Raw genomic sequence first — 14,050 nt, forward strand, 5'->3', positions numbered from 1 at the left:
GGTGCAATTCCCACACTGTGTCTCCAGTGTTGCCCCCTGTAAGGCTATGGGTCAGTGAGGGACGTCATGTCTCATAGTGGGGCCGGCCATGTGGTCCTCTCTGTGGACTGGCTGTTCTAATTGGGAACATTGTCCTCAAGGCCTGGTGGGCCAGGATGTGCTCCACTCTCTCCTCTTCCCCCTTCATCTGCTCCTGTGTGCTCCGATCAGATAAGTCCCTCTCCTGGAGCTGCAGATTCAATGTCATCCTTTGAATTAAATTCTTCTGGGGAGAGGGGCAGGTATCCACGTAGTCGTTGGGATTGGGGCTTGCACCCGAGAACTAAGGAGGTATTATTCACTCTGTTTTAGAGTTGATTAAAGGAAAGACCAGAGGAGCTAATGATTAGCTCCTGGCCCCAGAGCAAGAGTGAAGTAAATCAAAGATTTACAGCTAAGAGGACACCACCGTGCACCCACACGTCTGTCAGTGGAGGGTTAAAGGTTGCGAGGATGGGGAACGGATTTCTGCCGCGCTTCCATCCATCCTGTCACGCATGTGGAAGAAAGTCAGGACATGCACTTCTGGAAACTAGCCAGTGAAACATTGCCTGACCCACACCTGATGCGGGGGCTGGCCCAGGCCCAGACCCAGGCCCAGGCAGGGTTTTGGCCCGTTGTGAACAGTATTGTCATGAGTCTACTCCAGCTCTACGGCAGCCGACAATATTAGGGGCTCCCCGTAGAGCAGTGGTTCTCAACCTTCCTCATGCCACGACCCTTTCATACAGTTCCTCATGTGGTGGTGACCCCCCAACCATAAAACCATTTTCGTTGCTACTTCATCACTGTAATTTTGCTACTGTTATGAATCAGGCGATCCCTGTGAAAGGGTCGTTAGACCCCCCCCCCCACACACACACACACACACAAGGGGTCGCGACCCACAGGTTGAGAACTGCCGCCTTAGAGAAACTCGATGAGGCCTAGTAAGATGCCTGCTGTCTTTTCACGGCATACTTGTTGACCTTGACCCGCTGCAGGAGAAGGACGACATCCAGAGAGCAGAGTGCATGCTGCTCCAAGCAGAGAAGCTGGGCTGTCGCCAATTTGTCACAGCCATCGATGTGGTCCGAGGAAACCCCAAGCTGAACTTGGCCTTCATCGCCAACCTCTTCAACAGATACCCTGCCCTGCACAAGCCGGAGAACCAAGACATCGACTGGGGGGCTCTCGAAGGTAACTGGTCGTTGAAGATGGTAGAACAAGGCCTCCCAATTCTAATTTAACGGCAGTTCAAAATCACTGCAAAGCAAATGCAAAGCCCTCCCATATCGGGCAAGGTTTGGAAGCCAGTCGTAAATTCTCTGGTATACTACAAGGTGAACACACAGATTAATCAAGCCCATGACAGCCGAGCAGGAATAATTAAATGCCATTATATGGCATCCATTATACATAGGCATCATCCATTATCAGGATTAAATGTTTTAAGGGAGACAATGTATTTAATGATTGGGTGAAGCAAATCTTTAGTCTCCATAACCTAATTTATGTACTTAATAGATTGAGTGTTGATTCCTGGAGGCAAGCAATTGCAGCTACTTATTATCTGAAAATGATTGTTTGACTTACACTAGCAAATGTTTCCTGGGGTGTTTTTGGTTTCCTTTGGTTTGCTGTGTTTAGATTTGGGGGGGACAGGATGGTATTTCAAGGCAGCATTCCTTACAAGAGGGTTTTTTGGGAAGGTCCCAAGAAAGCTTACAGTTTAGGCGTTTCTAACAGGTACATGTGCCAGAAATGTTTACTTTTCTTCTTTTCTTTCTTCCCTCCATTAAAGCTAGTCCCAATGTTGAGATAGGAAAATAATACACAAATTCTGTACAAACAGATCTAAAGTCCTGGTTTGTCCTTGTCCAGTAATGCTTTAGTCCAGCTGATTATGGAGTACCAATCCACGTTCCAACAGGGGTAGCCTTGTATCCTTGGAGAAATCCAAGCCAGGGATCTGTGTTTTTGGTGAATCACACAGGGACCTCTCCAGCCCTTCAATCACCCACTCCCAGCTACCCCACTTGGAATCTTTACTGTCATTTGAAATTCAACGTATGCAAAACAGAATTAGTGGTACAACCGGGAATGAGCTCTAGGATGTTAACCAGAAGGTTGGCAGTTTAAACCCACCCAATGGCTCGGAGGGAGTGAAACCTGGCGTTCTGCTTCTATAAAAATGACAGCTTAGCAACTGCTCTTTTACACGGTGGTCTCCCTCACTGACTGCCACTGAGTGGTTGCCGACTCACGTCATGGCACACATGGCTAATCCACTCTCTGTGCTGAAGTCCACCCAGAGCTGCCTCCAGATGGCGCCCAGCTCCCACAAGTGACCACCCTGATCGGGATGGCCCCAAAAGGTCCTGTGTGTGCAGAGACAAATCTAGACCAAAATTCAAAATCATGAAAAAGATGAGACTTACTGGTCTGGGAGAGACTGGTGGGGCTCCCTTGACCGTAGTCCTCCTCACTACCATTGAATTAATCTGACTCGGTGGAACTAGAGGACAGGGCGGAACTGCCCCTCCGGCTTTTCTATGGAGGCAGAAAGCCTCATCTTTCTTCCAAATCACCATGAGATGTTTAAAAAAATAAAAAGAATTAAGCTTAGATGTGAGAAGGAGAATTGGGCCGCTAATTGCAAGGTTAGCAGTTCAAACCCATCAGCCAATCCAAGGAAGGAGAATAGGCCCGTCCATTTTTGCAAAAAAAAATAATATATATATATATATATATATTTATATATATATATTTATTTATTTATATATCTGAGGATATATATATATCCTCAGAAATCCTCTCTAGAGTCCCTACGCATCAGAACTGACCCAATGGCAATGGGTAGGGTAACATGTAAGAGTTCTAAAGGAAGAGTCTCATCACACATGTATGATGATGCCTCAGAAGAAATGCCTGGCAACCAAATGGAAAATCAGCCATTTGAACCCCTGTGGAGCTCTACTCTGATACATATGGTGCCGTAATGAGTTGTAATCAACTCGTTTTTATTGCCTTCCCCTTCATCCTTCATCCACCCCTATCTCTGCAGCTCGCCAGAAATTCTCCTTTCCCATCAACCTGACCATTTTTCCTTTAGTTATGTAGATCATGGGTTCCATGTGATTTCCACTCCACCCTCCTACCTCGTAAATCAGCAGATAATGGGCATTCTTCTTCACCGTGTCTTTGACAGTGTTGTTTTCTCCTTTCTTCTCTTCTGGACTCTCCTGACCTCACACACCAATTATTCCCATTGGGTCTCAGGGGCTGCTCCTCACTCATCAGCCATGTGAATGGGCCACAGCACCAGTGCCAAAGGCATTCCCCTCTGCTTGTTTAATTTCTATTCAGGCCGCCTTCTAAGCATTCTGCAGATGGCTTTAGGCATGTCACAGTGGCTTTGGTCATACCTCTGCCCAACTCACAACTGTACTAAAATACTTGCAAGAACCTACACTGAATGACATTGTCTAATATATGAAGAACAAAATCTGCTTCCTGGCATTCACAGAGCCTGCGTGCTGGGTTCAGGCTCTGGACAGCCTTGTCTCTGTGTACTGGACAGCAGAGGGCCCTGGCACATCAATTCCCGACTTCCTTAAGAAAGACCGGTCCTACTGTTCCCTTTGTGGTCACATTTACACAGTGTCCTACCTCCACCCCTTGCCATACCCCTAAATTATCTCTTCATTCCTCTTTCTCACTGTCACCAAGTTGATTCTGACTCGTAACAACTTTATAAAATATAATAATACTTTCCTTGAGATTTCTGAAGCTGTAAATCTTTTGGAAGTAGATAGCCTCAACTTTCTCCCTCAACGCGGGTGATGGGTTTGAACCACTGACCTTGTGGTTGGCAGCTCAATATGGAGCCCACCACTCCACCATGACTGGATGGTTCCTCTTTATGGTCCAGATTTCACTAGCTCTTTAAGGTAAAGAGCAAATCCTACTCGTTCCCAATTGAACCCACACTGCCCTTCCCCCTGGGGACACAACCGTTAAGCACTCAGCTGCTAAATGATCGGCAAGAGGTTAGAACCCACCTAGCTGCTCTGTGGAAGGAAGATCTGGTAATTTGCTCCCCTAAGTATTAAAGCCTAGGAAACCTCATGGGGCGGTTCAACTCTGTCACATGGGATTGCTAGGAATCAGAATTGACTCTACGACTCCCCACAATGGCTGCAAGGTTGGAGGTTGAGGTCCACCAGAGGTGTGATGGAAGAAATGCCTGGAGATCAACTTCTCCATGAACAATCAGCCCTGAAAATCCCATGGAGCACAATTACACTCTGGCACCTAGGGGTCCCCAGGAGTCCGGTTGACCACATGGGAACTGGTTTCACAGCTATTCTTTCTCCTGCTTCAACTCAAGGATCAAATGGATCTATTTGAATCAGGGGCCTCTAGTTGGCATGATCTCTAATAGTTTGGTGCCTTGAATCCTTTTTAACCAGAAAGCATATAAGCTTGTGAAGACAATTTTGGACAATTTCCCCACACAGGAGCCTATTATATAATACTCATAATCATCATAGAAACACTTGTTGACCTGGAAAAAGAAGAGGTGTGCATAGACTAGCAGCTCTCATCGAGGTTCATTATTTTGTTATTGTTCTGGGCTGTTAGGTCAACTCCGACCGAGAGTAACCCCATAGGACAAAGTAGAACTGTCTCATAGGATTCCCAATACCATAAACTTAAGCAAAGGAGTCCTGGTGCCATAGTGCTTACATGCTGGGCTGTGATCCACATGGTTGGCAGTTCAAAACCACCATCAGCTCTTTGGGAGAAAGACTGGCCTTTCTCTTCCTGTACCTGGTTACAGTCTTGGAAAACCACGTGGAGTCAGCATTGACTCAATGGCAGCACGTTGTTTTGGGGAAATTTCAGCAGATCAGCTGATCTTTTCTCCCAGTGGGTGAGCAACAGGTTCCAACTGCCAAACTTTGCATTAGCCAACTGCTTAGCCATTGTGCCACCAGGCTTCATTTTGTCTAACTTAAAAAAAATTCTATTCTCACTTTTTGATGACCGCTTCAGTTGAATTTTTAAACATTGGGCCGATAGCCCAAATGTTGGTGGTTCAAACCCACCAGAAACCCAGAGAAAGAAAGATGAGGCGTCTGTTCTCATACAGCCTTGGAAACCCTGTGTAGGGTCACTGTGAGTTGGAATTGGGTGAGTTGGTAGTGGGTGGGTGAGTGTTTTGATTTTCAGTTGAACTTGAGCAGTCCTGGTAAGTTAAGCATTTAGCTAGTAACTGAAAGGTTGTGGCTTCAGTTCACCCCAAGGGACCCCAAATAAATACCATATGGTCTAACTTTTTTTTACATACTCTCCTCCCAGGTGGGTTAGTGCCCCTAACCCCCACCCTTTTCTCCCCCCCTCTTCCCCTCTCTTTGTGTTGGAACAGCATGTACCTCCTTGGGTTTGGTCGGACTTCCACCTGACTGCCTGTACCTCAACCCATGTAATGTGAGATCAGTGGCTTTTCTTCTATACCTACTGTGCTGATTATACTTGCCTCAGGGGGCTCATGTTGTACTTGTCCTTTTGTGATTGGCTAACTTCGCTTAGCATAATTTCCTCCAAGTCTTCCCATGAGATGATGTGCTGCATGTGATCATCAGTGCTTTTTAATGATGCATAGTCACTCCATTGTGTGTATGTGCCAGAGTTTACTGATCCACTCATCTACCGATGAAAATTTAGGTTGTTTCCAATTTTTTGCGATTGTGAATTGCTCTGCAATAAACACTGGAGCACAGACTACTGGTCGTGGTTTATTTCTTACCTCTTCTGGGTATATGCCCAGTAGAGGGATAGCTGGGTCATAGGGTAACTCAATTTCCATTTGGTTTAAATATCACCAGATCACTTTCCACAGAAGCTGTACACATCTACACAACCACCAGCAGTGGAGGAGAGTTCCTATCTCGCCACATCCCCTCCAACATTTGTTGCTCTCTGATTTTCTGATTTGGGATGTCCTCAAGGGTGTTAGATGGTATCTCATGGTTGTTTTAATTTTCATTTCTCTGATGGCTGTGGATCAGGAGCATTTTCTCATATGTTTATTGGCCATTTGGGTTGCCTCCCTCGTGAAACAGGTCTTTTGCCCACTTCCTCAGGGGGTTAACTGCTTTCCTCTTTTTGCAGGCTAACAGATTATTATAGATTTTAGTAATAAGCCCTTTGTTGTTGTGTCACTGCTAAAAATCCTCTCCCAGTCCATGGGTTCTCTTGTTATTCTTTTGGTAAAGTCTTTTTATCCTTAGGACATCCCACTTGTCGATTTCAGGTTCAGCTGTATACCCTTCCCTATTGCAGTTAGCCTATGTATATACTCCCTGAGCCAAGGCTCTTAGGTTTGTCCGGATTCCTTTGTTGATGGTCCTGATAGCTTGGGATTTACTTCTAGGTCTGTGATCCACCTTGAGTTTGTTCTTGTGCATGGGGTGAAGTAAGCATCTTGTTTCATTTTTCTACAGGTGGATATCCACTGTTTCCATGGCCAGTTGTTAAAAAGGGCAGCCGCCTCCCACTTGATGCTTTTGGCGCCCTGTTGAAAATCAGTATGCTGATGGTTTTCTTTCTGGGCTTTCTGTTCTGTCCCGTTGGTCTGCGTATCTGTCATTATTCCAGTTCCACTGTGGCTGTGTCGTAGGTGTGAAAGTCAGGTAAAGTGAGCCTTCTGACTGTGTCCTTCTTCTTGAGGAGTTCTCTGCTATTCTGGGCTTCTTCCCTCTCCATATGAAATTGGTGGTCAGCTTTTCCAATTCTTTGAAGAAGGTTGTTATTATTTGAATCAGGATAGCATTAAAGTTATATAGTGGCTTGGGTAAGATTGATATCTTTACTATATTTAGTCTTCCAATCCGGGAGCATAATATTCTTCCATATGTTGAGGTCACTTTTGGTTTCCTGTAGTAGGGTCCTGTAGTTTTCCTTGTATAAATCTTTTGGGTTTTTGGTTCAATATATCCCTAGATATTTCAATTTGTTCTCGACTATTGTGAAGGGCACTGACTTCTTGATCTCCTCTCCCATGGTCTTGTCCGATGTATATAGTAAACCGATAGACTTCTATTTGCTGATCTTGTATCCTGCCACTCTTCCATATTCCTCTTTCACTGTCAGTACTGTTGTGGGGCTTTTGCGATTTTCTTTTCTTTTTTAAAAATCATTTTATTGGGGGCTCATACAACTCTTATCACAATCCATACATACATCAATTGTGTAAAGCACATTTGTACATCCATTGCCCTCATCATTCTCAAAACATTTGCTCTCCACTTAAGCCCCTGGCATCAGCTCCTCATATTTCCCCTTCCCTCCCCACTCCCCTCTCCCTCATGAGCCCTTGATAATTTATAAATGATTATTTTGTCATGTCTTACACTATCCAACGTCTCGCTTCACCCATTTATCTGTTGTCCGTCCCCCAGGGAGGAGGTTATATGTAGATCCCTGTAATCGGTTCCCTTTTTCTACCCCACTTCGATTTTCAATGTATAGAATAGTGTCATCTCCAAATAGTGATAGTTTCACCTCCTCCTCTCCCAGTTGGAAACCTTTAATGTCCTTCTGCTGTCTTATGTTGTTAGCCAGGACCTCCAGTACAATGTTGAATAGAAGAGGGGACAAGGGGCATCCTTGTCTGGTCCCTCTTGTCAGTGGGATTTTTTCCATCTTTTTCTCAATTGACTGTGATGTTGGCTGTTGGCTTTTCCTAGATAGCTTGTATATCCTTGAGGAATTTTCCTTCCATTTCTTGAGTGTCTTAATTAGGAGATGGTGTTGGATGTTGTCAAATACTTTTCCTGTGTGCATCGATATTATCATGTGGTTCTTTTCCTTTTTCTTATCAATGTAGTGTATGATATTGATAGATTTTTAGATGTTAAACCATCTCTGCATCCCTGGAATGAATCCCATCCAATCATTGTGGATGATATGTTTTATATACTTTTGTGTGGTCTACTTTTGAAAAATCACTGATGGGAAATTTTATGTCACACATAGGATTACTGTCAGAACAAACTCGACAGTACCTTCTTTGGATGTAGTTAAACTTTGCCCCTGGAGATTGGCATCCTGTTTAGGGACCTGAAAGATACATGGTCTTTATTCATTTAGGTGAGACGCGGGAGGAGCGGACATTCAGGAACTGGATGAACTCCTTGGGAGTGAACCCTCGAGTCAACCATTTGTACAGGTAAGAATACCTGGAGTGCCGTCCTTTATGTGAAACACCAAGACCAAAGGACTCCAAATACCATTGTGATACGGAATCCTCATCACAAAAATGGGTGTACCTTGTGGAGAAGGGAAAACGGGTGTTGGCTGTTCACCTGAGACACTCACTTCCATACACTACCCTCACCGTGGGTGGAACATAAAGTCATGTTTTAATAAAATGACAAGCTGACTATATGTAAAAAGCTAAGCCATCCGAACAGTAAAGCCAAATTTGCAGCTGTTAAGTATCTTCTTATCCCTGGGCTTCACGGGTATTCTTGCTCCTCTTTCAACTCAACTATCAAGTCTGTCTCTCTGGATCTTAAGCCTCGAGCTTCCGTGGTCTCTAATTGTTTGATGCCTTAAAATCCTATTTTATCCAGAAAGCATGGGAACTTGTGAAGACGATTTCGAAGAGTTTGAACAATTTCCCCACACAGGATGCTATACTAATAGATATCACAGAATGGGGGGGGGGGCGCGAGCAGGTTAGACACTTGGCCGCTAACCAGTTGGGCTGTTCAAGTGTACCCAAAGGTGCCTCAGAAGAAACGCCTGGTGATCTATTTCTGAAAAATAAGCCTTTGAAAACTTATGGGGCACAATTTTACTCTAACTTAGCGGGTCACAAGGAATCTTAATTCACTTAAAAGCAGCTGTTTTGTTTATGTTGTGCTACTTATTGGTACCATATTCCTTTTCCTGGAGGGAGCATGTCTTGGTGAAGGGGCAGAGGCAGTCACACCTTGGGAGACCTTGGCATGTGCCTCAGTTTCCCAACCCTGAATCACAGTTTCTTCCTTTCTAAAGATGTAATTACTGATGACCGTTTTGCAGTGTTGTGAATGTGTCTTGAGTTAATGCATACAGACGTACCTGGCCCACTGCAAGCAAACCGATCATAAAAGGTGGATTTCTGAGCATTGTTTGTGTTTGTTCTTGTTCAGTGACTTATCAGATGCCCTGGTCATCTTCCAGCTCTATGAAAAGATCAAAGTCCCTGTTGACTGGAACAAAGTGAACAAACCACCGTACCCCAAGCTGGGGGGCAATATGAAAAAGGTAAACAACACCTGGTCTTCTAAGAGGCTGGTGAAGCCATAAGCCTGCAAGGCCATTATGGTGAATTCTTTAGCAGGAGACCCAACTTAGAGAAAGAACGTTTATTCAGATGTCACGTTAGAGCACAGCATTTAGAAACCTGGGTAGTTTCATTAGGGTAAGACCATAGTTTCAGTTGATATCTGTTATCGTTCTGTGTTGAATGTCTGAAAACATTATAAAGTAAAACTTACAATTAAGATAATTAAAACATATGTACAGGTTCGCTTGATATCATTGATTTATGGATTATTATAATATCTGTAAGAGCCACCCCCCAATGATTTTTTTAAAAGATAGAGTAGCAAAAAAAATCACACTGATTTAGGTGCACAGCTGATCATTGTAATTGCTGTCTCTAACTTGTACAATTGTAAAAAGTTTAATTGGCAAACGTTGTGGCCCAAAGCAAACAATCACAATAGGATCTGCTGAGGCTGATTACATACAACCAAATAGCTCCTGGGATTCATGTCCTTGGTTTAGAGGGGTAGAGTCATGGTATCGTGGGACATTCAATTAATTGGGCTAATAGTGGCTTTAGTGCTCATTATTGTTTGATGTTAGTTGGGGTTGACTAGAAAAACACATTCATAAACACTCGTGTATAAGAAAGAGCGTTATATAAAAGAGCAATTGTATATTGAGAAGACATCCCAGCCCAATCCAGATTAAGTCCCTAAGTCTGATATTACCCCATATGTCTGCTACTAGTCCACAAATTCCTCTTTAGACTCAAGCAGCACATGCAATGATGCTGAATGCAGGAAGATCACAGGCCAGTGGGTAGAAGGTCTTGTGGATCCAGTGGAGGTGGAAGTATCTCAGTGCTGGCACCGGTCTCTGCATGTCTCCTCCAGCTCTCTGAGTGATTCAACAGCAGGAAGGGGAAGGCAGAGAGACTTGGCCTGGCCTCCAGTGAGCTATTTATCTCCATTGAGCCTCCAAATGAGGTCATCACACTGCGACTTGATTGACAGGCTAGACTCCACCCCTTCGCTCAAGTTCACAGGAGATTACGTAACTGCCACAATGTTTCTCTCCTACATCCTAGTTCACTGTATAGTGTCTGGGGTCTTAAAAGAGGCCATCCAAGGTACAGCAATTGGTCTCTAGTCTCGTGGAACAGCAGAAGAAGGAGACTCAGGAAGAGGAGGTAGATAGTGAATGTCTGGTTAATTGCCTCTATTCATAACTGCTTCCTTTGTCATAAGACCAGAAAAATTAAGTGGTGTCCAGCTACCATTACTAAACATTCTTAGCAAAGACTCATAGGGGAATCCTGATCAGAAGCGGGGAAATTCGGAACAGAGCTCCAAATGCTCATGAACTCCAGATTTGGTGAAGCCTTGGAGGGAGCCCCTGAAGCTATTGCCCTGAGAAGTCTTTAAACCTTAAACCAAAAATAACCCCTGGAGTCATCTTAACTAGTAAAACATATCTGCACTGAGTATTCTGCTCTTTAAAGAATTACCCATATGGGATAAAAGAGGCACCAGCCCCTTGAAGCATGAGAGGGGATCCTTCGGGTGTGGTGAGTTTATGTTCCCGAGGAAGGACCAGCTTTGAAAAGGGTAGGAGGAGGATGTACAAGGAAAGAATGTAATTCATGCAATGCCACTAAAGTGTCTATATAGACATTGTTTTACATTTTAAGAAGATAATCAGAGCAAGCAGGTTGCCCACTCTTTTTTAAAAAAATCATTTTATTGGGGGCTCGTACAACTCTTATCACAAGTCATACATCCATCGGTTGTGTCAAGCACATTTGTACATTTGTTGCCACCATCATTTTCAAAACATTTTCTTTCTACTTGAGCCCTTGGTATTAGCTTCTCATTTTCCCCCTTCCCTCCCCAACCCTCTCTCCCTCATAAACCCATGGTAATTTATAAATTATTATTATTTTGTTATGTCTTACACTGACCGATGTCTCCCTTCACCCACTTTTCTGTTGTTCATCCCCCTGGGAGGGGGTCATATGTAGATCATTGTGATCGGTTTCCCCTTTCTTCCTCCCCCACCTTCCCCTCCCTCTCCTGGTATGGCTACTCTCAATATTGGTCCTGAGGGGTTTATCTGTCCTGGATTCCCTGGGTTTCCAGCTCTTATCTGTACCCATGTACATGCTCTGGTCTAGCTAGATTTGTAAGGTAGAAGTGGGTCATGATAGTGGTGGGGAAGAAGCAGTAAAGAACTAGAGGAAAGTTTTCCATTCTTGACACTCATGGGACATGTTAGCAGAGGAGATGTAGAACTGGCACAGCCATTGCTTGGCATTACTTGTCTCTGCAATGTTTCATGATCTCTTTATGTATCATTCCTGCCCCACGCGTCAGCTATCGGACGGGGAATGTACATTTTCCATACTGTGATCTGTGAGTTGAGACTTCCAAGGAGAACTACAGCTAGGTAACAGGGTGAGTCTCTGTGTATGTAGCGTGGTATAGCTATGAGAATGTTTATAATCAGAGGTAGAGAAATGGTAAAATGCTGGATCCGAGTGTTGGCATGTTTGAAGTCATCCAACAGTGCCTTAGAAGAAGAACCTAGCAATTTGCTTCCCAAAATTCATAGCCTTGAAAACTCTCTAGGGTACACTTATATGAGGTACATTCAAGGCCCCAGTGTGATGCAGCCATAAAATTGGTTATAATGTTGAAGCCACTTTGGTTTTGCACACAGAGAATGGTCTGAATGTTTTTGGTAGAGTGAGGTATTTTATTTAAGGCAGATAGAAAATCCTGGAACTATGTAACTTAGAATCAAAGAGCCAGGAGAAATCATGCTGTCTGACCATACATAACTCATGTTGTGTCTTTATTTTTGTTATCTTATTTTACGTGGCTTTTGTCATCATAGCGATGATGGTATGACATTGTCTGGTTTCGTGCTTGTTAACAGTTGGAGAATTGTAACTACGCAGTCGAACTGGGGAAGAATCAAGCCAAGTTCTCCCTGGTTGGCATTGCTGGGCAAGATCTCAACGAAGGAAAGCGCACCCTAACATTGGCTTTAATTTGGCAGCTCATGAGAAGGTAAGGAAATTCATGGGACTCAGTTATGACATGTATTATTTACCTAGGAAAATGCTAGAAGATCTTCAGAAATGGGCTTTCATCCAGTAATGGTACATTTTAAACAAAATTTAGTCAACACAGAAGTATTATCGTCCTATTTTTTTTTTTTTTGCCTTTGTTTTTCTCCCTTAATTTCTGTCAGTTCTTCTTTCAGGTATTTTGAAACTGTGCTAGTAGGTTCACTGAAATTCTAAATTGCTACATCCTCTTAATGAAGGATTCCGTCATCTTTATGAGATGACCCTTGTGGGAATGGTGTGGGGGCAGGTGTCTCACGTCCTCTGACTACATACCAGGGGGAAGGAGAGTCAAACTCAATGCCAGCCCAAGGATAATTCCTGAGGCCAAGGTCAGACATGCCTCCACTCTTTCTTCTTTTGCTAATTCTGACACTAGGTGTTGCCCCACCCCCCACCCCATTAAAAGCACACAAACCCCAAACTCAGGGCCATCAAGTCAATTCCAACTCAGAGTGACCCTGCTGGATAGAGTAGAACTGCCCCTGAGGTCTTCTGAGACAGTAGCCTCATCCGGGGGTGATAATTCATTACAATGGCTACACAAGACTCACCGTCCATACGCACAATTAGGAAAAAGAGCAGATTATAATTCAGGATCAGAAATGCTCAGGATACAGTTCTCCTAAGCAGGACAGTCTCTTTTTCAGTTGTGCCCAGCAGCATGGCCTCTCAGTGGCATGGCTCTGTCCTGCTCTAGCAGGGTTACAGAGCTCTTTTTGGGTTGCCTATAAATGCCCTCAAAGAGCCCTACTAAGTCTCAGCCCTAAAGAACTCAGTTCTAGCTCCATGGGTCAGCAAACCTAACTACCCCAATTAAGTGTCTAAACTCACCTGACTCTACATGCAAATCTCCTGCCCACAAACACTCAATTTTACTTGCTCCATGGGCCAGGAGGCCTGCTCTGTCCCTTGATTCCACTGTCACTTCTCTGGTGTTATAGCTTTCTGTCCCGGAACCAAGGAGGATCAATAAACAGGGATCTCAGAGTCCATTCCTGGTTCCTCATTCTTGATAGCAATGAGATCTCTCCCCGCCACTCCCCCAGAAGTAGTATTACTGAACCAGTGAGTTCTAGTAGCAGGTGGGGCTGGCACCCCACCCCACTCCCCCGCCCCCGTGGTTACTGAGATGGTTCACACCCAGCATGATGCCAAGATCGACCAATCCCACATTAGAGTTCCAAGTTTTTACATAATTAATCTGTTAACAGTCATTCCACAACTGAATGAATCATATAATCCTGCCAACATCTCCACTCTTACTCAGGCTTATCTGGAAAAAAATGATTTCGTGGGAGTTACAAAGACTATGGCTAGAAGAGCCAGGTCAAGGAATTCATTGTAGCACAGCCTTCTTTTTGCTTGATAATTGTCTTTTCTCTAAAATGTGCTTGGTCTAGTGTTATGATAATAGCTTCTTTTTAATTTATGTTAGTATAGCATCTCTTTTTCCATCCCTTGGTATCAATAGCAGTTGCTTATCTTCTTTAAAAATCATTTTATTGGGGGCTCATACAATTCTTATCACAATCCATCCATCCATCCATTGTGTCAAGCACATATGTACAT

The 14,050-nt window shown here is 44.0% G+C and overlaps 1 protein-coding gene across 1 annotated transcript in view; it reads left to right on the forward strand.

The window, feature by feature from the left end:
• The window catches only part of LCP1 (lymphocyte cytosolic protein 1), an 85,203-nt gene that overhangs the window by 56,459 nt on the left and 14,694 nt on the right, over positions 1–14,050 (forward strand). The window contains exons 10-13 of the mRNA XM_004714093.2: positions 1,023–1,218; positions 8,179–8,257; positions 9,228–9,342; positions 12,286–12,419. Coding sequence (XP_004714150.1) covers positions 1,023–1,218; positions 8,179–8,257; positions 9,228–9,342; positions 12,286–12,419 — 524 coding nt within the window. The remainder of the gene's footprint in view (positions 1–1,022; positions 1,219–8,178; positions 8,258–9,227; positions 9,343–12,285; positions 12,420–14,050) is intronic.

Source organism: Echinops telfairi, unplaced genomic scaffold (assembly GCF_000313985.2).
Source record: "Echinops telfairi isolate 266 unplaced genomic scaffold, ASM31398v2 ScPeMD7_24;HRSCAF=84, whole genome shotgun sequence".
Lineage (NCBI taxonomy): Eukaryota > Metazoa > Chordata > Mammalia > Afrosoricida > Tenrecidae > Echinops > Echinops telfairi.